This window comes from Lissotriton helveticus, chromosome 6, assembly GCF_964261635.1.
Source record: "Lissotriton helveticus chromosome 6, aLisHel1.1, whole genome shotgun sequence".
Taxonomy (NCBI): Eukaryota; Metazoa; Chordata; class Amphibia; order Caudata; family Salamandridae; genus Lissotriton; species Lissotriton helveticus.
The window spans coordinates 1,842,021,731-1,842,045,695 of NC_136067.1; the positions used below are offsets into that span (position 1 = coordinate 1,842,021,731).

A 23,965-nucleotide genomic window follows, 5' to 3' on the forward strand; every position below is an offset into this window, starting at 1 on the left:
GAAGGCTGTTGGCCTAGAGAAGAAAAAGGAGTTCTGGTGTCGCTTCAGGCCTTATAATCGTAAGAACTACCAACATAGGGTTCAAACCCCTCAATGGTCGCAGAAGCAACAATCTAAGTCGCAGTACCAAGGCCGTCTTTCCTCTAGAGGCAGAGGCTGCTTTTCAGAGTGGCGCAACATCACCAATGATCAGTGGGTGCTAAATATACTGCGCAATGGGTATGCGCTACATTTCTCCGCACCTCCAAGAGACATTCCTCCAGTAAGATCACGTCCTCACCACCTGAATTTGCTACGTCAAGAAGTGTCGACCCTTCTAAAGAAACTAGCCATAGAAGAGGTCCCTCCTGCTCAAAGGGGAAAAGGAGTTTACTCCAGATATTTCCTTTTACCGAAAAAAGACCAAACGCACAAGTTCAGACCTAGCCTAGATCACCGATCTCTAAACAAATCATCCGAAAGGAGAAGTTTTGCATGTTGGTGCTCAATCAAATATATCCACATCTACAGAAATGGATTGGATGTGTTCGGGAGATCTCCATGATGCGTACTTCCACATTCCAATTGCTCCACGCCATCGCAAGTTCCTGAGATTCATGGTAGGCGCAAAACATTACCAGTTCAGAGTCTTGCCGTTCGGCCTCAAATCTGCGCCAAGGGTATTCACGAAATGCATTGCAGTGGTGGCCGCAGCATTACATCGCCAAGGCCTGTTTGTGTATCCATACCTGGACGACTGGCTGTTGAAAGGATCATCTCCTCACATGGTGCAGAGCCACTATTTCATCTGCCTAGATCTGCTACACCACCTGGGTCTTCACGTGAACATGGAGAAATCAGCCCATCAGCCCACTCAAACGCTCCACTGTCTGGGCGCCACACTGGACTCCGGCCTAGGAAAAGAGTTTCCTTCGGAGGAGAGACTGTTATCGATGAGAAACAAGTGCAATATCATCCTCCAAGTACATCAACCATCAATGAGGCAAGTGGCATCTCTACTGGGATCGATGGCCTCTTGCATTTTTCTCATACCCAATTCCAGATTGAGGATGAGACCGTTGCAGCAGGATCTGGAGGACAAATTGGACCAATCCTCAGGGCATTGGAAATACCGAATACTCCTCTCTCAGTCAGCGAGGAGATCCATTCTCTGGTGGACTCAGCCAAAGAATCTCCTGGTGGGAGTCCCGTTCCATAAACCTCTCCCGAAACAATCCCTGATCACAGATGCTTCTATTCAGGGATGGGGGGGGGGGGGGGGGGGGGCGCACCCGGGTCAACTGCAGACTCGGGGCAGATGGTTGAACATGGAGCAGACCTTTCATATAAACATCTTAGAGCTGCAGTTCATTTAGCCCTCAAGGCTTTCCAGCCATCGATTCAGTCCAAATCCATACTGATACAAACGGACAATACAACCACCGTGTATTACTTAAACAAACAAGGAGGAACGCACTCTCGCCCGCTGTCGCTGGAATCTCAAGCGATCGGGCACTGACTTCTAGCCAGGAACCTCTTGATCACAGCAGTGCATCTGCCCGGAGAACAAAACGTGTGGGCAGATGCTGTCAGTTGGCGCTTTGAAGAACAAGAAGACTGGGTGCTCAACGACGAGGTGGTGGCAGACAGTTTTCATCAATGGGGTCAGCCATCCATCGACCTCTGTGCAGATGATCTAAACAGAAAATGCCACGCCTTCTCGTCCAGATTTTACCGACCAGGAACGAGAAGGAATGCTCTTTTGATAGACTGTTTCGGGACGTTTGCATACGCCTTTCCGCCCCTTCCTCTCATCCTGAAGGTGGTGACCAAGATCATCCGATCCAGGATGGAGATGATCCTGATAGCACCGGACTGGCCTCGCCAATGGTGGTATCCGGGCCTAGTGCAACTCTCGATCTGTCCGCACAGGAAGCTCCCATGCAGGCCGGACCTTCTGACCAAAATGGATGGGAAAATTCTGCACCCCAGTCTTCCCTCACTGAGCATGGCAGCATGGCTCCTGAGGTCCTGCAGTACGGATATTTAAATCTCCCTCTGGACTGTATGGACATTTTGAGGGAGTCAAGGAGGCCGTCCACAAGGAGCTCTTACTCCTCTAAATGGAAAAGATTTTACTTATGGTGTGTACGTAATTGTTGGAGTCCGACTAGCGGGCAAGAGGGAGGTAATCTTGCCGTATCTGCTTTATTTAGCCAAATCTGGTTTAAAGTACACTTCTATAAAGGTTCATTTGGCGGCCATTATGGCCTATAGAAAGTCACCTAACCAACTTTCTTTCTTACAACTTCAGGTGGTCAAGGATTTCCTTCAGGGGTTAAAGAAGGTTTATCCCCCTGTCCGTCCTCCTTCTCCTTCTTGGGAGTTGAATCTGGTTTTGTCCAAATTGATGGGTCCTTCTTTCGAACCCATTCATAAAGCCACGTTACAGCACCTAACATGGAAAGTGGATTTTCTGGTGGCTATAACATCAGCATGCAGAGTGAGTGAAATCAGGCACTGTGCTCTAAGGAACCGTATACGGTCTTCCATCACAATAGGGTGGTTTTGAGAACTCGCCCTTCTTTCTTACCAAAAGTAGTGTCTGACTTCCATGTCAACCAGACAATTTATCTCCCCTCTTTTTTTCCAAATCCGGCTACACCAGCAGAAAGGTCTCTTCATTTGCTAGACCTCAAGAGGGTTCTCAAATTCTATTTGGAGGGAACAAAATCAGTTAGAAAGTTTGATCAATTGTTTGTAAACTATGGCTCTGTTAGGACAGGATTTCCAGCCTCCAAACGATCCATTTCGAGGTGGATAGTGTCCTGCATTAGATTGGCTTATCAATTAGCGAACAAGCCTCTGTTGGTTTCCCCTAAAGCTCACTCTACTAGCGGAAAGGCAGCTACTATAGCTTTCTTACACAATGTGCCGATGGCTGAGATTTGCAAGGCTGCAACTTGGAAGCCGGTACACACGTTTACTAGACATTACTGTCTTGATTCTGACTCCAGAGCGGATAACCAAGTAGGCCAAGCCTCCTTGAGGAATCTGTTCAAATGCTTGCCTGATTGGAGTCATTGATGTTTTTTAACAATGTCTACTCTATTTTGTACTTGTCACTTGCCCACAGGAAGAGAGAATGGGCTTGCTACTCGATTCAGGTGCTTATGACTATTGATGAGGATCCCCTGGAAGAGAAGTATAAGTTACTTACCTTTAATCCTAGTTCTCTTCCAGGGGTATGCTCATCAAAGTCATAAGCAAAACCCACCCACCTCCCCGGACAAGTGATCAAGGTGAATGTCATCTCTTTGTGCACTGGCCTTTGGGTCTCCGCAAAGAACAACTGACCTAACTGTCACCCCTGAGGCTTGATGGGAAGCTAGGGGTCGTGGCTGCCTTAAAGGCACGGTGCCAGTTTTATTCTGTGTAATTCTGTGGGTTCACTTTTCTGCTTTCTACACTATTGTTTCTACAATGCAGCCTATAGGCTGGCAATGTTTTTCATTCCTCTTTGGAGGAGTGTGACTTCTATGATGTATTAAAGCAGTTTTCAAATGTGTTTTCTTTCTCCCTGCTTTATTGGGATGTAATATATATATATATATATATATATATATATATATATATATATATGCAGAGGATATTCGTACATTGCTTAGCCTTTACATTATGGAGGGCTGCATTGTGATATATATATATATATATTTTTAGAGCTACATATATGTTTCTACATATATGTTTTTATATGTTTCTGGGGTCCCCGCGCATGGGCGGGAATATTCATGTGCTTATGACTTTGATAAGGATACTCCTGGAAGAGAACTAGGATTACAGGTAAGTAACTTATCCTACTTGCCCATTTAAAGCACTGCTCTGGACCTATCCGGTACAACAAGAGAGGAAGGTAAGGCCTGCCTCCCTGCCCCATAGACTCCCCCTCCCCGCCCCCCCATGCTCAGCAGCAGGTAATTCCTGGAGAAGATTTTTTTTTCTTTCAGACTGACACTTTTTTCACAAATTAAGCTCTGCCTGTCTACTAGGACTCCTAGCAGACAGGCAAGGAGGCACACCACGGCCAGCACAGCGAGATGGAATTTTTTAGATTGCTCATGAGAACGTGAATCCTGCTGAATCTCTCACTGCTTTAAAAAAAAAAAGCATAGGAACATGCCAAATAGAGGCTGAGGACCATAAAGTGGAAATAGAGAAGACCGAACACAGATCAAATGACAGACAGGGCTTAGTGATAGGGGAGAGGCAGAGCTGGAGTCTCCTTCGGGGCTCCTACTTTCTCGAATTACCAAAGGGAAGGATGTCTTTGCTTGCAGACCTGAAGAAAAGTGGTGACCCTTTCTTGGATACCAGGCCATTGCTGGGTAGAGGGCATCAAAGTAAGTCTGTGCACCCCACCAAAACAGAGATGCTGCATGAAACATGGGCATAGAAGCAGCACAGTCAGTAACTGCAGAGACTTTAATAATGTATTTCACCTGTTTCCTTTACCAATGTTGCCTGGTTTATCAAGCTAATGTGATACCTTAGCATTTTGTGTATATTTATGTGCCCGCCCTGTGCATTGCTGTTTAGTAGTGAGAAGTGTGTGTTTTTTACTTTCTGAATTACTACCCTGCCTTTCAGGGCCAGTCGAAACCCAGGGTACAGATCATGGCCGAATTTAAGAGCAGGTCATTGAAGCCAAGTTATTTGTACTGGAGCTGCTTCCTAATTAAATACCTCCTCGCACAGCACTTAAACTTGGTGGCTTTGTGTCCCCTATTATATATATATTGTTTTTCCTGTGCTCTTGATTTATTTACTTGCAACTTTATCTCTGAGGCCAACTTGAGCTTTCATCTCCTGCCTGTGATTTATGATAAATTTGGCTTCCTTGGGCCCGGCGTGTGCTGCAGCAGGCAGCCTTCCTTCAAGTGCCGCTCTGATTGATGTCTCATCTTTGATATCTTCCATTAGCCCCCAGGATCAGTGAGTTCAAGGCCCTCTTGGAACCTAAGGAGCCCTGCCGAGGAGCTGAAGGCCTTCCGGGTCCTCGGAGTGATTGACAAGGTAATTCTTCGGCTGCTCTTGGAGAGTTCACTCATAAATCGACTGCACGCTGACATGTTGTCTTTGAAGCCCCGGATCTTAGAATATGAAACAAAAGGGTAAAATGACTCAGATGCATCTGCACTTTAAAATAACAAAAGCGGGAGGAAGCTAGCTTTTATGTACCCTCTTCATGTAAGGTCAGGCGAAATCTATTGACGCCAAAGGGCAAGGTGCGTGCTCGCCGGCGTCCAGCGGCTAAAGGTCACCTCGCGTACGCCTCCTCGCTGGGGGTCTGTGTCATGACACTTCCAGCTACACGGGGTCGAGCTCTGGGCGCTTGCTTGGAAATAGCCTGCTGTATGTGCATGTCAGATTCCAGGTTAGGTACTTTTTATGGGGTCAGTATTTTGTGATTTATATAGCCTGGACAGAGTTGCTAATTTGAGCCGATAGACAGGTATTATTTCCTTGGCAGTTAGCTCAATTTTCGCGTGCATGTTCGGTCACGTTAATGATTCGCTGAACGTGAATTTGCATTCATAAATAGATTTAGGCACACTTGTGGCTTCCTTCTATGATGGACCGGTTTCTGCGCGGTATTCCACCGCACCCTGGTGTTCCCATACCTGAAGCTAGGGCTTTAAGTGGGAGGAATAAACTCGGGGCGAGGGGGGGAGGGGTGGGGGGGGGGGAGGTGGTCATGGTCGGGTCTCTCAAACGGGCATGGCCGATGTAATTAAGGGCTTGGCTGAAAAACAGGTAAGCTAAAACCTGTGCTTAGCATAGTGTGCCGCCCGACTGGTATTTTGCTGTTTTTGTGATTGCATCCAGATATATGAAACAACAAATAACATGCCTACAAAAAGTAACATTATGCCCGCAGCAAGTAACATTATGCCCACAACCATTAACATTATGCCCACAACAAGTAACATGCCTACAACTAGAAACATTATGCCCACAACAAGTAACTTTATGCCTACAACCAGTAACATTATGCCCACAACAAGCCAGGGCATCTGCATTATCATTGTTTTTTTTTTTTTTTTTAAAACCTTTATTCCAATCACAGTATTACACATGCGAGCCTACAACCACAGGGGCCGGCCGTCGCCAAAACGATAAAAAACAGTTGGCATTGTGGGTTTACACAGCTTTCAGCCGACAGCCCGGGGGCCCAGCAGCAATTCAACTTTACGTTTCAACAGGAGCAGAATAGTGGCGTAGGAAAAGGTGAAGGTCTTACTTATTTTAAGTATTGACAGAAACACAAAAACAACAATAACAAACTAAACGAGAGGCAATGCGGCGTACGTCTGTCTCCTGGGGGAGAGTCATATTAAACAGATATACCATAATGAGGATGAGAGGAGGAGTGGGAGGGGGGGGGGCACTGGGTAATCGGACATGTAATGCGAAAATCTGCATAATGTAGGAACGTCAGGTCATGGGGATTGTGGTATCACCGGAACCTCTACAAACGGGGGGGCACAAATCTCCCCACGATATGAATTCCATTGGTTCCAGACTCTACCCCACTTCTTGGGTCTACCACGTGCTACATATACCGTTTTTTCCCTGAACATGCACCAGTCCATATTTTCCTCCCATGCAGAAGCCGTAGGCGCCCTCTGAGACCCCCATAGCTGTGCTATGTCTCTTTTAGCCACCGTGTTTCCAAGGGTAGCCCACTGTGTCTGTGCCACAGTGTAGTCATTCGGCTCCCATATATTCAGCAGACAACGGCGGGCCTCAGGCAACAAAGAAACTCTCGTGACTTCTTCCATAATCACATGCACACGATTCCAGAACCGAGCCACCACCGGGCATTCCCATATAATATGTAGGAAGGTACCCAGCGCACCACAGCCACGCCTACACACTCCATCCGCAGAAAGACCCATACGAATCAGACGGGGACCTGTTACATAGATACGGTGTAAGATCTTCAGTTGCACCAGTCGGAGACGAGCCGGGATCGCGACCTCTTTCGGAGAGGACACCGCTGCCTGCCAATCTTAATCGTCCAATTCCAGTCCATCGCCAGTCCACGCCCCACGGAGCTGCAGGAGCAGATCCGTTCGGTCGTTAATCAGTTTTTTGTATATTAGAGAAATGGTGCTGTCAGGAGTATGGCCATCAAGCACCCTATCTTCGAGGGAAGAGGATTCCGGAATGACCGTTCTGGTCGGGAAGACCGAGTGAAGCGCATGTCGGATCTTCATATAGCGAAAAAGCTCCCTATTACTAAGTGCATATTCTGACTGCAGCTCCGCAAAGGTCTTAATCCTGTCCTTTACCCATAAATCCCCCACCGTACTGATACCGATAAGGTCCCATCTCTCAAAGCCCTTCGTCGTCCATAGGCTACCCAGTTTCTCCGCAGCATAGAGCGGGGTCGCCCTGGTCAATCTGTCTGACCATCCCATGGCTGCGTTTGCACTTCTCCACACCCGCACGGCCACCCCGGTGGGCCCTGACAGCACCTTGCAGGTCGATTTGGAATATAGAGCCCTGTTATAATTCCCTCCTGGTAACTGCCATTTATCCATTTCAAACGTGGGGTTTGGTGTTGGGCCATACATGGCATGGTTAATTGCACTCAATTGAGATGCCCAATAGGAGCGCCTGATGTCCGGCAACGCGATGCCCCCATCGTACCAGGGCAGGATCAATTTTGCTAGGGCGATACGAGGACGCCCACCCCAAACTTGCCTCTGCAGACTCTCTACCTCGCGAAAGTATCGTCCTGGTACGAGATCGAGCGTATTCTGAAGGGCGTATAAAAATCGGGGCAGGGACATCATCTTAAAAAGGGAAGCCCTTCCGAGCGGGGACAACGGCAGGCCACTCCAGGCCGCTACATCAGATTTATGCCGGAGCAGCGGGGGGAGCAGGTTGCGTTCATAACGCACCGTGGGGTCTAATGATATAAAAAGCCCTAAATATTTAAATCCGATCTGCGTTATCTGTATCGAGCAGGTGCGCGGTAGCGGGGGCACATCACCTGTGAGTGCATAAACGCTAGATTTAGCCCAATTAATCACCAAGCCGGAGTTTCTACCAAAAGACCTGAGAACATCAAACAGCATTCCCAGCGATTTCTGTGGGGAGGTGAGGTACAGCAAAATATCGTCAGCGTATAATGATAGGCGGTCCTCAAAGTCAGGGGTCCACCTGATTCCCTTAAGTGACGGTTCCCACCGTAGCCAAGCAGCCAGGGGTTCCAGGGCGAGCGCGAACAGCAAAGGAGATAACGGGCATCCCTGTCGTGTACCCCTCCCGAGCACAAAGGATCTCGAGACCCTACCATTAACCACAACCTGGGCGAGCGGCTCCTCATACAGAAGTCGAACCCAACCGATAAACCCAGGGCCGAACCCGAACTTCGCGAGGGCGGCCCACAAATACGGCCATTCCACGGTGTCAAAGGCCATCGTGGCATCCAAGGACACCAAGATGGCCGGCTCACGTATGGACCCCGCCCTCGCCAGGACACCATGAGGATGACGCAAGTTGAGCGCTGTGTTGCGGTGCGGGATAAATCCAGACTGATCCGGGTGTATCAAGTTGCCGATCACCTTTATCAGGCGATTAGCCAATAATTTTGCCAAGATTTTGGGTTTGGCATTTAAAAGTGATATCGGTCGATATGAGGCACATAAATCCCGGGGTTTACCCTCTTTGTGAATCACAACAATGGACGCGAGTCCCTGGTCTCGTGGGAGTGACCCAACATCACGCGACTCCAGGAACATCTCGCGGAGATAAGGCGCCATTTTGTCCGGACGTAACTTGTACAGCTCGATGGGAATACCATTTGGGCCCACGGCCTTACCTGAGCGGATGGAGCGGATAGCGAGCGCCACTTCATTATTGGAAAATTCCGACTCCATGTGCTCTTTGTCCGAATCCGACAGACAGGGCAAGGCGATATCCCTAAGCAACGTATGCGAGTCTTCCTCCGGTCTGTCTGAGACTGGTGCATACACCTTCTGAAAATAACACGCAAAACTCTCCACTATTTCCATTGGGTCAATCACTCGCACTCCATCAGCACTTTCTACCACAGGCACAACACGGCTCGCCCTCTCTTTCTTATCCAGCCAGGCAATCAACTTCCCCGCTTTATCCCCCACATCATACAGCCGTCCCCGCTGCTGCCGGCTCATAGCCTTGGCCGCGTCCGTCACCAGAGCACGATAATCAGACTGTTTAAGCCGCAGAGCATGCCGTTTCTCTTGTGTCGCTCCAGACTCCAACTCTCTCTCCAAGTTACTGAGTTCAGCCTCCAATTTTTCTACCTCCTCATTCTTCCTTTTCTTAGCATCAGCAATCAGAGAGAGGGCTTGACCACGGACCACAGTCTTGAAGGCCTCCCACAATGAAACGGAGGAGGATACCGACCCCACATTCTCAATAAAATACTGATCAATGGACCTGACCATACCCGCCCTGATTTTGGGATCACGAAAGTGCCAGGGATTAATCGGGGCCACTCTACCCTCCGCCCCAAACTGAGTATCAATGGAGAGCCACACTGGGGAGTGATCGGAAATGCCCCTGGGCAAGTGTCTAACCTCCCTCACCGAGACAGCCTGCGCCGCCGGCACTAGTATGTAATAAAGTCTGGCAAGGCTCCCATGTGCTTCAGAATGAAAGGTGTACTGTACCTGTCCAGGGTGCATTAACCTCCAGCAATCTACTAGACCCAGTGTCTCCAAGAAGTTACTCAACCAAGACTGCGATCTCGCGAGGTCTCTAGGGGGGCTACGATCCTCCCTACCACAAACCACCGAGTTAAAGCCTCTGCCCACAATTAAAATACCCTCTGGGAGTCCCAGTACCATCTCCCCCAGGTCCGCAAATGTCATAGTTTGTAAGCCGGGCGGGACATAGACAGAGAGTATGGAGAGCGTCTTTCCCTCCCATCTGCCGGTGACGACAGCATATCTACCTCTATCGTCTAGAGTGGTCACGTCTATCGCAAAGGGGAGGGAGTTTCTGACTAGGATCCCCGCCCCTCTCGACCCAGTGGTGAATCCAGAGTGGGCGACCAAACGATACCCTCGGCGATTCATTGCACGACATGTGTTCCCAATCAAGTGCGTTTCCTGTAACAACACCACATCGGGGGAAAAACGTTTCAGGAACTGCGACACTACACCCCGTTTGATTCTACCCCTCCGGCCATTGACATTCCAACTGATAACCCTCAGCCCCTTACCCCCCATCCCAGCAATAAGGATCGACTCCCCCTTCCAGCGAAGCAGACATCAGAATCAAAGTAAATCGTAAAACATTGCCTCTAAACCCAACAAAACCACACAAAGTCCCCCATCCCACCCCCAAGAAAATTCCCCGAACATATCCCCCCACCCTGCACCCCTGCACTAGTCCAAAGAACCACCCCAACTTACAGTGTGCCTGTCGCCCTCACAAGAAACTAATCTACAAAAAGAAGGAAACCCCAGGAGGAGGAAGAGTTCCGTACCCCCCCGCCACCACCGGACTCAGTGGACATATGTATTAACATAGAAAGTCATCAAACCGCTGCCGCGAAGTCCATTCACTTTGTGTGCCGGTTGCCACCTCTCACTCCTGTTCCTGCAGGCCGCTTTCTGTGCCCTCCTTATGATCCAGGCGATCGCGACGCGTTGGTAAAGTGTCCAGCCAGTCACTGATGACCTCAGGCCGATCAAAGAAAAGTGTTCGCTCGTTGTGTTCGACTCGAAGTCGGGCAGGAAAAAGCATAGAATACTTCACACCCATGTCCCTCATCCTCCGCTTGACCCCCATAAATTCCATTCTCTGCTTCTGAACCGCTTGGGTGAAGTCGGGGTAAAAGCTGATAGTAGCATTCTCGAGTTTCGTGGGACATGCAGTTCGTGATGCCTGTAGAATGGCGTCCCTGTCCCTGAAGTTAAAAATCCTAGCTATTATGGGTCGTGGCGGAGTGCCTGGCTTATGAGCTCCACCCGGAACACGGTGAGCACGCTCAACTGCAAAAAAATTACTGAGGCCTTTGGGAGCCAGATGGTTCAGTATCAGGTCCTCCACGAGGAGATCTGTGGTCATCTCAGAGGACTTCTCCGGAACCCCAATAATGGGACATTATTGCGTCTTGCACGACTCTCGGAGTCTTCCAGCCGGCGGGCGAACAAGTCGTTAGTGGAGCGTAGACTACGGACCTCAGTTTGAAGATCAGACACGTCGGTTGTGAGACTGGCGGTCTTGATGTCCAAAGACTTGACCCGTTCATTGGTCTTCGCCAGGTCGGTCCTGATCAAATTAACGTCGATCGCCACCGTGTCCAACTTCAAGGCCAGCGTCTCATACTGCTGGCCCATGGAGGTCTTAATCCCCGCAATGGCGCCCATAACGTCTCGCAAGGTCAGCTCCGCCGTTGACGCAGAACCATCTCCGGTCTCGTCCGGTGTGTTGCCCGCACCACTGGGGGAACCTTTAGGACGGGTATATCGGTCCATGATGTTCGATTGAGTGGCGCCCCCTCGGTGCGTGACCTTGGTCGTCCGCTTATCGCTTTCAGGCTTGCCCGCCATAGTGTGCGACATGCCCCTGAGGGCCCTTCGAGACCTGGTATGAATGGCTTCTCTTCAGGTCAATTCCAGGAAAGTCTAAAACACGAAGAATGGCGGGCCAGCGTACAAGCCAAACGCAGAACTCGGGAGACTGAAGCGAGATGGAAACTGGATTCAGCCCAGAGAGCTCAAAAACGAAACCGAAAGTACCCGGGGGGCACAAGACAACCTCCACTGTTTGTTGTTGTTCGATTACCACCCGGGTACCTCGGAAACCAGAGTCCCAGGCTGTTCTCTGGTGTAGGCCGTCAACTTGTCAAACGGAGTAAGTCTGGTTCCAGGCATCCAAATCAAATCTGGAAAAGAGCATTTAGGTCAGCAGGGTCAAATCTTCAATAACCCGTCATCTATGGCAGGATTAGTGACAGGATATACGCGGGTGGCGGCGAGGGTCTCGGGAGCTCTGTGCTCACGCGACCATCTTGGATGCGCGCTAAGCTCCTCCCTCTGCATTATCATTGTTAGTTAGTTACATAAAATAAACAACTATACATTTGTTGTATATATTATAAAAAATGCTTCAGTTCTGAAATGATGAGACTGTGAAATAACTAAAACGAGTCTCTTTGAAGTACATCAAAAGCAGTCGAGTGTGGTACTGCTGCAGAGTTAAGAGTTTTTTTTTATCACCCTGAGGGGGAGGGCATGGGCAAAAATGGAGAGCCCGATAGGGATCTGTCTCAGCACCTGTTTTTAAAAACTGCCAGTGTTGAGCACCGGCAGGACCTGGCCAACTTAAAGCCCTACCTGGAGCATCAGTAAATCGGGAGAGAGGGGCCAAAACTCTAGGTGGGAAGTGTGGGAATCTGTGTTTTCACACCAATACCCACATGCTTGTGCCCACTGTTTCAGCCAGAGTTTTTGGTGCTTTCAGTAACCAAAGTCTCCAGATGTGATACTCAATTGTATAATCCTGATGATGTTGTTCACTCCATTGACTGGCACCTTTGTGGCTGACAGGCTTCACTCGGAATGATGACCTAGATATTATGCCGTAAGTATGCGTAAATCTCACACATTGGGTGGGTGGTGGTAGGAACACCCGCTGAAAGCAGTTCCTACCCACACACATGCAATCCCGTTTCATTCAAATAGCCTCAATGACAATAGTAACAGACTTATTATTGTCAATGGCAAGTGTAAATTCAATATCTGGATGAGATGGGGAGGGGACAGTTGGAATGTAGCAGAAGAGATTTGTCTGCACTGACATATTTTCCCAGTGTAGAAACAATATAGTTATTACGCGTACATATACTCGTGTTGCATTTACACATAGAGGAATATACACTCACTATTATTCCAAATGCTTACATTTTTGCACCTGTAAAAAATTCTAAGAAGCTCTGACTCTTGCAGCTTCCCAGACGTTCTCTTGGAATTCTTTGTGAATTCCCAAAAAGCAAGAACGTTGCAATAAAAATAAGAGTAACTCCGAAGTTTTTGTTGCTAATTGGCCCACCAATGATTCTCATCTACTCATAGACCATGAATCTGAAAGTCTGAGTAACCTTTAGGCTGTTAAACAACATGGCGACTGCCTGATGTGTAACATAGATCGATATGTTGTCTCCTCTGGTGCTCAAACGTAATCTATTTAGGCTTTTGTATAGACACGGTGACAAGTTATGTTCTTTTTATGTATATTTTCACACTTGTAGCGTTTACTCCAGGGGTGACGATGGTGAAAACAATGTCCACCTATTCTGTTATGCTCACTAGGTGTTGTAAAGAAATCCAACCTCATGAACATGCATTGCAGTAATGAGTGCTAGCATTAGTTGTCAGGTGTGCACATTGTAACCTCTTTTATTTTTGTATCTCTTTATTGGCATTTTGTGAGATAGCGTAATTCCTGCAGAAGAATATACAAAGTGATATTGACAGTACTGAGAATCAACAATAATCAGTATATAGACATTTTACATGAATGTGCATCAGGTTAATTCCTAGCGAGGCTCGTTTCTATGGTAGAGTTGCTGTCATATATTGCAGGTTCGTAAGTCCTGGGTTAGACCCTCAATAGGAAATATGCAGCATGTGGACCGTAGATTGGATCAACTTGGTTAGTGCCAAAGTACCAGCATGGTTACATGCCAGAGATATTATATGCTTAAACAAATCAAACTTAACCCCTTCACTGCTGGGTGTTCCCCCCCCCCCCCCCCCCCCGCCGCTGTGCTTGTGACGAGCTCAGCTGGTCATGAGGCACAGTGGAGCTGCACACATGACGAGCTAAGCTCGTCACAGCCACACCCGTTTTGGAATGTTCAGCACAGCAGGGAAATTATCCCCGCATGCGTTCCAACGGCCATGACGAGCTCAGCTCGTCATGAGTGCAGCTCCACTGTGCCTCATGACAAGCTGAGCTCGTCACAAGCACTCAAGGGGTTAACATAACAAAGTAGCCTAGTCCTTTCTTAGCCCATTACTGTGTCAACCTCCCCTTTAACCACCCAGCTACCCCCTGAGAAGCACCACCCAGCCACTCACATGCGAAACGATCACCTGCGAGAGGCCCGAGCGCACCAATCTCTACTCCTGCCCTGTGTCCCCGGTTGCGGAGTCTTCAACCTCCGGGTGTGTGATAATCTGTAAGGCCCTCAGCATGGAATCCCAGTGTTTCGCAATAGGATATTTTCTAAGCCCAGTGCGTCTTCTCTATTTAGCGCTATACTTTCCGCTTGTGCCCAAACCAGAGACTGTTTCCATGCCTTGTGGTGTGAGGGAGTCAGTGTTTCCACCTGCGCGTGATTAAACGCTTAGCTGTGATCAACCCCAAGTTCAGAAATCTGGACATTACTTTGTGTTTCTTGGATCTAGGAAACAATCCCAGTACACATTCCTCCCAAGTGTGCAGTTCCGTTCATTCTCTACATGTGACCAGACAGAACGTTACTTCCCGCCAGTATTGTAGCGGAGCGTAACATGACCACAGCATATGTAGGATGCCGGCCCGTCTAGGCTGCATCAGGTACAAGCCGCGAAGCTCGACTGGAAGTACCTATTTAAATGATCAGGGGAGAGATACGCCCTATGGATGATGTAGTGCTGTATAAGTTGGAACCTACGTTCCGTGGAATTTGAGTGGCACTTTCCAAAACCTTATCCCATTCTGTGTCTGCCCAGGGACTCCCTCTGTCTGCTTCCCACTTGCCACGCAGAGAGGTGAGCGGATCCCTCAAGTGTGCTAGTAGCGCTCAGTTAACCAGTGTATTATATGACTACCCGTCCCCTTCACATGCAGATATTGTACAACTAGATGAGGCCGGCGTTAGTAGTCTAGGCCTCCCCAGGCCCGTGTTAGTGAGGCTATCAGTGAGTTGTATAATACCAACTGGCCCGGGGGAATGTCAGAACCCTGGGATAATCCCTCGTACATCAGCAGCGCTCCATCCTCAAATAAATCACCCAGCGCTTGTATCCCTGTCACGTGACATGGTACCAGTTCTGCTCCTGTTGTGGCCACCCTTCCCCTCGGCGTGCCAAGCAAGGGCAGCACCTGCATGTATGTGGACGTCCCCCGGAGTAAGATACAGACTGCACCTGTAACAGCGATTGGCCAGAGCCAGCCACCCAGGCTGTGTCATGGGCGCTCTAGGCACGGGGTAGAATAAATGATGTATGTTGCCGGCGTCCATGCGGTAGTAGCGTTTCCGTGTCTTCAAGCAACAGACCTGCCAGCCACTTCGATACCCACTGTAATTGGGTGGCTAGGTAATATAGCTCCAAGTTGGTAACAGCCACCCACCCTACTCTACTGGTGCATACAATTTTCGTAGCGCCACCCTGTGTTGCCACCCTTTGTTGCCCTCTGTTTCAGTTTATCTGGAACGGAGGGTGACACAGGGTGGCGCTAGGAAAATTATGGACCAGAGTCTTCTCTGGTCCACTGTTCTGATTCTCGAAATGATTTCGCTCAGATGCGTACTGGCAAGTGGGCAAAGTAATATAACATCCTGGCCAATACTTTAATTTTCTAAAAACGTAATGTGACCCATGACAGACAGCTGGAGAGTCCGCCAGAATTTTATCTGTGATCTGATAGACTTATTGCTCTGGTAAGGGTGCTGTCTAGAATGTCCTCTACAGAGTGGTAGACGCGGATTCCTAAATACCGGAAGGTCATTGGTTGCCATTGTATATGTACCCCGTTGACCAGAAGTCCTGGGTCCTGCATGCGAGTACTGAATGGATATAGGCAAGACTACCTCCAATTTACCCTGAGCCCTGACAGCCGGGCGAATCGCTGTAAGATCTCTGCAACCGTGATCGGCACACTGTAGGCATCCCTCAGGTATAATCACATGTCATCTGCATACAGAGACACGACATGTAAGCCTTCTCCCAGGCGAATTCCCTAGTCTCCACCTCCGTTTCTCAGTTCTGCCACTATAGGTTCCATCTCCAGTGAAAGTAACAAAGGCGAAAGCGGACAGCCCTGCCTGGTGCCCCTGCCAATGGGTACAGGCTCAGATATTTGATGCCCTATGCTTACATTAATAAGGGGGTCCGTGTATAATAGCTGGCTAAGCTGACTAAACCGTTCCTCAAACCTGTACTGGCGGAGGACCGAGAATAAGTAGGGCCACTCCAGTGAGTCAAAGTCTTTTTCCAGGTCAAGGACCAGGCAGCCCAATCGAGGACAGACCTGGGGAGCGTACTCTTGTAGTCGGAAGTACCGCCGGATATCGAGAGAGGTGTTACGGCCCGGCACAAAGCCATTCTGATCCGGATGGACGAGTGAGGGGACCAAGGGTACTAGTCTAGCTGCAATAATGCTGGCTAAGATTTTGTAATTGGTGTTAAGCATTGCCAGCAATCTATACAAACCTAGTTCTGTTGAGTCCCTATCAGGTTTAGGGAGAGAGAACAAGAGCGCCTCCTGCTGCGAGTCCGAGAGGCAGGAGTCGGAGAGCGCGGCGTCATACACCGTTTGCAACTGAGGTAATAAGAGGGTGGCATAGGCCTTGTTAAACTCTGTTGGGAGCGCATCGGGCTAGGGGTCTTTCCTGTGGCCAGAGTGCGGATACCGGAATGTATTTCTTCTGGGGATGTCGGCTCATCCAGTTCTAGCTTTTGCTCATGGATAAGGCGAGGGAGCCCGACTGCTGTAAGGTGCCGCTGTATTTCTGCCGGGGAGGCTATGACTGTAGACTCGTATAGTGTCTGGTAGTGATGTGGGAATTCGTGGAGTATCTCGGCTAGGGTGTACACCAGAGTGGCGCTCGTCGAGTGGATTGCGGCAATGGGCGATCAAGCGTCATCCTGACGGACGAGCCAGGCGAGCAGGTGGCCCGTGCGATCCGCTGCGGTGTGTGTACGGGCAGAGTGTGCCTTGTAATTTAAGCACCTCAGTCTTTCCAGCAAGGAGGTGAGCTCCGCTCTTTTAGCAGTGAGTCGCGTTTGAATTGTTGAGGATTCCTCCACATGGGTTTCTAAGCAAAGCAGCCCATGTTATATTTTTTTAAGATCAGCCTCTGCACATTGTATCCTCATGTTGTGTTTTTTTCTCAGTTTTATCTGCCTTCTTGTTACCATAGTTTTAATCGTTTTTATTGGTTTTTATTATGGCAAACAAGACTTGTTCAGTACAACCATTGAGTTGTAAACAAGCAAGGTATACAGAGATGCGAATGGAAGCTGTAAACTGCTTAGATACACCAACTATAACATTCCGATTGTTAGGTTACTATATGCAGTCGGATAATTTACCTGTAGTGTGCACACAAGTTAGTATAAAGGTTTGTAAGAACTTAATGTGGTACACTAACAAATAACACAAACAGATTCGTTTGTCAGAATAGGGTCACCTTTTCACAGTGCATGGGGTGGGTTATAGAATACTGGGTAGAAATGGGGACATTACCAAAGTAATACTAAATCCACCCAAGCAATTATGTCCATCGTGATTTCTTGTTATCAGCTTGACTTTTTTTTGTTTAAGAAAGTAGGTTTCCTGTACACAGACATTCAGAAAAGCTTTTTGTTTCATATAGTTGGACAAATATTATAAACATAAAAAATAAGGAGTAGCAGATTCACAGTCTACCCACATTTATACAATCCCTCACATAGTAATATGTCTATATAAGTGACAACAGTAGTGGTGCTCTTATAAGGGCCTAGACTTTTGTTTCTACCCAATGAATATATTTTTTTCCATTTGTGTGAACTTCCAGTTGTAAAAAAGTGTTATTTATATCAAATAAATACTGATTTTTTGAAAAGTGATTTTTAAAATGTTTTACCTGCTTAAAAATATTCTAATTAGAAATGAGAAACATAATCTAGCCCAACCGCATTTTCTGAATGTTTGTGTCTTTCGATTGAACTAGGGAAATCAGACTGGTAATCATGTCGGACAACATGGGTGATATGCTGACCTTAATATAATGGACATAATGATTTTTCTGGATTGATGGGGTCTAGCTTGTTTTTAATGATGAAGACTGGGCATTATCTTGGCAATGTTGTGTTCAATGTTTCCTGAGGTTACAGATCTTTTTACCCCAAAATAATGTATGTCCACTTTTTATGCTGTCAGACACCATGATTTTTCGATTACAATTATTCATCCTTGTTGAAGGGGTAACGCAAGAGATGGCCAGCGGAATAAAAATAGTCTACAAGACTTTCAGATCAGATGGCCGTAGCATTACAGCAACATCTGGCTGGACCAAGTTTGACTTTGGGCATAGGTCTTAAAAATGGATACACCTGTCAAATGTTTGAATGAATGAATGTAATGACTTATAGTGTGCAGCGATATTCCGGAGGTGTCTTGGCACTATGGGAGTAGGAGCAGTGAATCGTCATGTGTCAGTTTGATGGATGAAGAGCCAGGTTTTCAGCAATTTTCTAATATACAGTGAGCGAGGCTGCTGCCTCCAAACCGTAGACCTGAAAAAACTTCTGCCACCCCAAGATGATCGTTTGAACGATGGCACCACCAAGTGCATAGCAGAGCTAGAACGGAAACTCCTGCTCAGCACTTACCACCTTAGGTTCTTCCTGAACTAACGGTGGCCTTGCCCATGCAAACTCCTATAGGCTGCGCACAGGGCTTTAAAGATAACACGTTGTTTGACCGGCAACCAGTGTAATTCACTAATAGTTGCTTTCGCTGAGTGGAATTTAGGGATTTTTAGAAGAGAACGTGCAGCGTTATTTTGAGGGGTTTGAAGTTTCTATAAGGAGCCCTTGGGCAGATCCAAATAAAGACTGTTGCAGTAGCCCAGTCTTGCCAAGACCAATGCAATGGTTGGCTGATGAAGCCTGATGACGACTCATCCAGACCTATACACATTTCATCAAATGTGAGAGGGGGAGAGGGGTTGGCCTAACGGCTACGGCGCTCGACCTCGGATCTGGGTTCGAGTCTCGGTAACAACGCCAAAAAAAAAACAACACCTGTGATTCTGGGCAAATCACTTAATCTCCCCGTGCCTAAAAACAAAAAAAAAAAAATGTAACGTAACTGGTGCTATGTAAAGCGCTCTGATAACTGATTCGGTTCTAGTTCGCGCTATATAAAACTGCAAAAAAAATAAAAATAAATAATGTCTCTGCAGAGCCATATGTATCCTGGTGGACAGCATAAAGTGGACCTTTACAACATAATGCATGCATTGAAACCCCTATGACAAATGTACGGATATCTTTTCAGTTGTATTGCATGATTACATGAGTATACTCCTTGTTGTCAAATATGTTGTCGCTCAAAATATCGATAAACAAATATTCTAAAAAAAAATAAGTGGACCCCTACAGCCTCGTTGATAAAATAACTGAAAACTACTTTCAGTAAGAAGCATTCATGCAGTTGCGTTATGCACTAGTTAGTGTGTCTGCACAAGTCAATTGAAAAACATTCCATACTGACTGTTTATATAGCATGGAGACGTAGATAGGAGGACACAGACACTTCATTTGGGCGTCTGGTCCCACAACAGTGTTGTTAGCCTCCAAAGCTCTCACCGGTGATTTTTATACAGTTTGACCGAAGCCAAAATTCCCTAATAGACAAATGATACTTTTTTGTTTGGCTGTCTTCAATACCGCTAGAACACAAGCCTTCATTAAATTACCAGGAATTGTATCATGCAGGTTTCCTACTACCTTAACATGCATCTTGTTAGGGTCAACGTCAACCAATCCTGTTAAGAATTTCGGCATCTCATGTTGGTAAGTCAGGCACATGTGGAGGTGAAAACAAAGTCTGTGTCGCCTTCATGAAAAGGTGCTGTGGATATCGTGAGACGCTGCTAAATGCTCAGTCTGGAGGAGAAAAGGGTGAAAAGCAATGCACCAAGCCTCTATAGTCTTGAATACAGTTGAGTGAATATACTATCTGTAACTTTTAAATGTAGAATTATTTAATCTGGACCTCGGTTACAGATTCCCTCAGCTATGCTTTGTTTGTATATCAGGGTTCTGTAGCAACAAGTTTGTAAATCCTACAAATGCACGAGTGTACTCAAATTAAAAGTATACATATATAGCATCTGTTCGTGGCATGTAGTGTGGTAGATTAACAGGCCTTGCATGCTCCTGTCATCTAGTGTTGGGTCCGGAATTGTGCAAGTAGTTTTTCTTCGAAGAAATCTTTCAAGTCCTAAGACTGAGTGACTTCTCCTCTCAGTGATACTGCACGTGGGCATTGCCTCCTGTGTTAGATTGTTAACCCGCATGCGAGTGAGAAAGGAGTGTAGAGAGTGTTTAAGAACAAAGATGTCTTTACTAAATCTAAATGTATCTAAATAAGTATGAAATTTAACTGCAATGGCCACAGGCGTCTGGGGAGGACGGAGGGCGCATGTGAATCTACAGCCCTACATGCCACGAATAGATGCTTACAGGGTAAGTAATATGATCTGTTCAATGGCATGTATGGCTATAGATACACATGCTCTGCATAGACTGTAAAGCAGTCCCTCCTTAGAAGTGGTGGCTAGCTCATGGAAGTTGCAGTTGTTTGGAAAAAGGTAAGTAGGCCTACCTGACCTATATATGGTTGTTGGCGTGCTAAAACATCCACACAATAGTGTGTGGTAAATGTGTGTGAGGGAGTCTATGTACCTGCCTTACATATATCAGCTATGGGACTATTCCCTAAAAAGGCCACAGGAGCTCCCTTTTTAAGAGTGGAGTGTGCTCGGGGAGTAACAGGAAAAGTTATTTTGGCCGTAATGTAGCAAGTCAAATTACATTTGACTATCCATCTGCATATGCTTGATTTGGATATAGGATTGCCTTTATGAGGCGAAGGAAAGGCTACAAAGAGTTGATTTTTTTTCCTGAAAATTTTAGTTCTATTTATGTAGCGCACAAGTGCTCTTTTTATGTTTAGAGTATGAAGAACTTTTCCGCTACTGAATAGGGTTAGTGTTGGAGCTGGCATCCTTAGGGTGATCTCCCCTAACTTTTTTCATTCTGACCTTCTGTTTTTCTGACCTATTTTTGCTGCCCTTTAGGGATCTGTGCACTTCACCAGTTTCGAATAGTGTTAAAGTGCAGGTGCTTGGTCCTCTAAAGCATGGTAGCATTGGCCTTTCCACAATTGGCATATTTAATTTACTTTAAGGTCCCTAGTAATCTGCACTATAGGGGCACAGGGCCTGCAAATTAAATGCTGCTAATGGGCCTTCAGCGCTGATTGTGCCACTCACTAGAGTAGCATTTTAAACATGTCTCACGGCTGCCATTGAAGACCCTGTGTGTGCAGTTTTAAATTGCCATTTTGACCTGGCAAGTACACCAACTTGGCAGGCCCAAACCTTCCTTTTTATTGCATGTAAGGTGACCCTGTGATTGAGACCACTGTCGAGTTAGACATTGCTACAGAGGGAGCATGTGAAACTTCGCTTGGGGAACTATGGCAAAAGAAAAGGCCATAATTCCTACCAGACGCATCACTCGAAGCGCCTTGGGACCCTACGGGTAAGTAGTGCGCTATATAAATGCCTATACATTTACATTTACTGTCCAAACTATGAGAGTCTTATCCGACTGGAACTGTGGTATAGTTATCTGAAAGTTTTGAATTCGAGCAGGATTGGATAAGCTAGTGTGTTGAGGATGGTCCCTAGGTAAGGTTGAATTTGGAGACGTTGAAGATGAGGCTTGGGAAATTTTATTATGAATCCTAATCTGTGAAGTAGATTGACTGAAGGTGGGCACTGGCTTTGATGATCCAGTCGTCCAGGTTTTGAAATACATGAATGTTTTGTCTGCCCAGATGTGCTGCAACTAAGGCCAAGCATTTTGTGAAAACCCGAGGTGCTGTGGTCACCCCGAATGGTAGAACTTTGAATTGATAATGTTTGCCTGCTATGCCAAATCTGAGGTATTTGTGGTGTGCCGGGTGTGTTGGTATATGAAAGTAGGCGTCCTTTAGGTCTAGTGTAGCCATAAAGTCACCCTGTTGGAGAATTGGAATAGTATCCTGTAGAGTCACCATATGGAAATGGTCTAAGAGGATGTATTTGTTCAAGGGTCTGAGATCTAAGATCATTCTCTGTGACCTGTCTTTTTTGCGAATTAGAAAATACAGAGTGTATACGCCCGGTTCCTTCTGTTGAAGCGGGACAGGTTCTGTAGCTTTTTTGAAAAGGAGAGCTTTGACTTCTTGTTTGGGAAGTGTTAGTTGATCTTGTGACAACAGTCATGTTGGATAATGGCCAGTAGCCATTGGTCATTGGTGACAGATTTCCAGACTGGGTGGAAAAATTGTAGTCTTCCCGGGACAGGTGTGGTGTGGTCGGGGAGAAGGCTTGGGTAGTCACTGCTTAGCAGTGGGTGTTGCTTCACACGTGGAGGGCACACCTGCCTCTTCCCTTGTTGTTTCCACCTCTGAAGGAACCTCTAAAGTAGCCTTTACTGTAGGCAGACTGGGCTTGTTTTTGCTGTTAAGTTGAGGTGTCTGAAGTGGAGGATTTGTATGCACTCCTGTAGCCTGTGCGATGAAAAGGACACTCTGAAAGCTGTGGTCTGTAATGCTCCAAAGACTTTAGCTGTATTAGTGGCCTTTTTCATTTCATCTACAGTAGTGTCTACTTATGGCCCAAATAGGCGTTCTTTGTCGAAAGGCATATTAAGTACTGCCTGCTGAACTTCTGGTTTGAAACCAGAACACCTAAGCCATGCATGTCGTCTAAGGAGCACGCTGGTATTGACACCCCTAGCAGCTGTATACACAGCATCTTGTGTACATCGGATGGAGTTGTGGAGATGGCCTGTTTTTCAGTGTCCTTCAGGGAAGTACTGTTGCAGTTCCTCCATTTCATCCCGGTTGGGCTCTATCATAATGGGCGAAAGGGGTTGAGAATTGGCTGTACACCAGTGATTAGCTGCCTGTGCTGCAACTCTTTTCCCAGCTGTGTCTATCCTTTTACTTTCTTTTTCAGGTGGAGGAGTGTCTCCAGTAGTCTGGCTATTACTCTTTTACAAACTGTTGCGGCAACTGTGGAGTCAGGTGGGATTTGACCCCAGACAACAAGTGGGTCAGAAGGGACTGCCTTGTATTCTGTTACCACCCGTGGGGTGATAACTCGGGCTAGGACTGACTCTTTAAAAATGTTGTCTGCATGCCTCATCATGCCAAGAAGCATGGGTTAATGTTGTGAATCCCTATGTGTGGAAGATAGAGTGTCAAACAAAACATCCTGTTCCAAGGAATCTTTGTAAAGCTCAACAATGTGGAATGCAGCTGCCCTGGCAATGACTTGTTGGTAAGAAGTGACATCTTCTGGAGGTGAGGGAGGAGCAGGATATAAATCTGGGTCGTTAGGGGTAATGGGATCAGTGTCATACGCATCCCCTGGTCAGAATCCCCTAATGGCCTTTGCTACCCCCATCATCTGTCCATGGTGACTCTGGATGTGCAGCATCAAGTGAGTCATGTTCTGGAGATGTAGGAGGTGACGGAGGGAGTGGAGGAGGCGGTGGGCGAGGAGGTGGTGGTAGGAGAGGAGGCTAATATGTAGGACTGGTGGCTTTGTCCTCCATCTCCCTCTTTTGAGGGATAGGACTGTCCAGTCCTTTTTGGTGGTAGAGAAGCAAGGATCCATCCTGTACCTTCCTGTAACTGGATTTTCTGTTTTTGAGTGTCCCTTTGCTCGAGAATGGGTTTGACCAGAGACATGGAAGCCGATGAAGATTTGGAAGGTTTCGGCTCCATAGTGTTCGGAACCGAGGGTTCCGGTGTGGAACCAGTTTTTTTGGTCGGCACCGAGGTTGATGTGGTCGGTTGCCGGTGCGGTGCCGGAGGTTGGTCTAGGTCCGAAGAAGTCGATACTGAAGGCTTAGCCTCAGTATCAGATTTTGGT

At 47.2% G+C, this 23,965-nt stretch overlaps 1 protein-coding gene across 2 annotated transcripts in view; it reads left to right on the forward strand.

Annotated features, from left to right (window-relative positions):
* RPS6KC1 (ribosomal protein S6 kinase C1) overlaps positions 1-23,965 on the forward strand; it is a 479,581-nt gene that overhangs the window by 200,230 nt on the left and 255,386 nt on the right. For both annotated transcript variants that reach the window (XM_078649767.1, XM_078649766.1), the window contains exon 9: positions 4,960-5,052. In XM_078649767.1, coding sequence (XP_078505893.1) covers positions 4,960-5,052 — 93 coding nt within the window. The remainder of the gene's footprint in view (positions 1-4,959; positions 5,053-23,965) is intronic.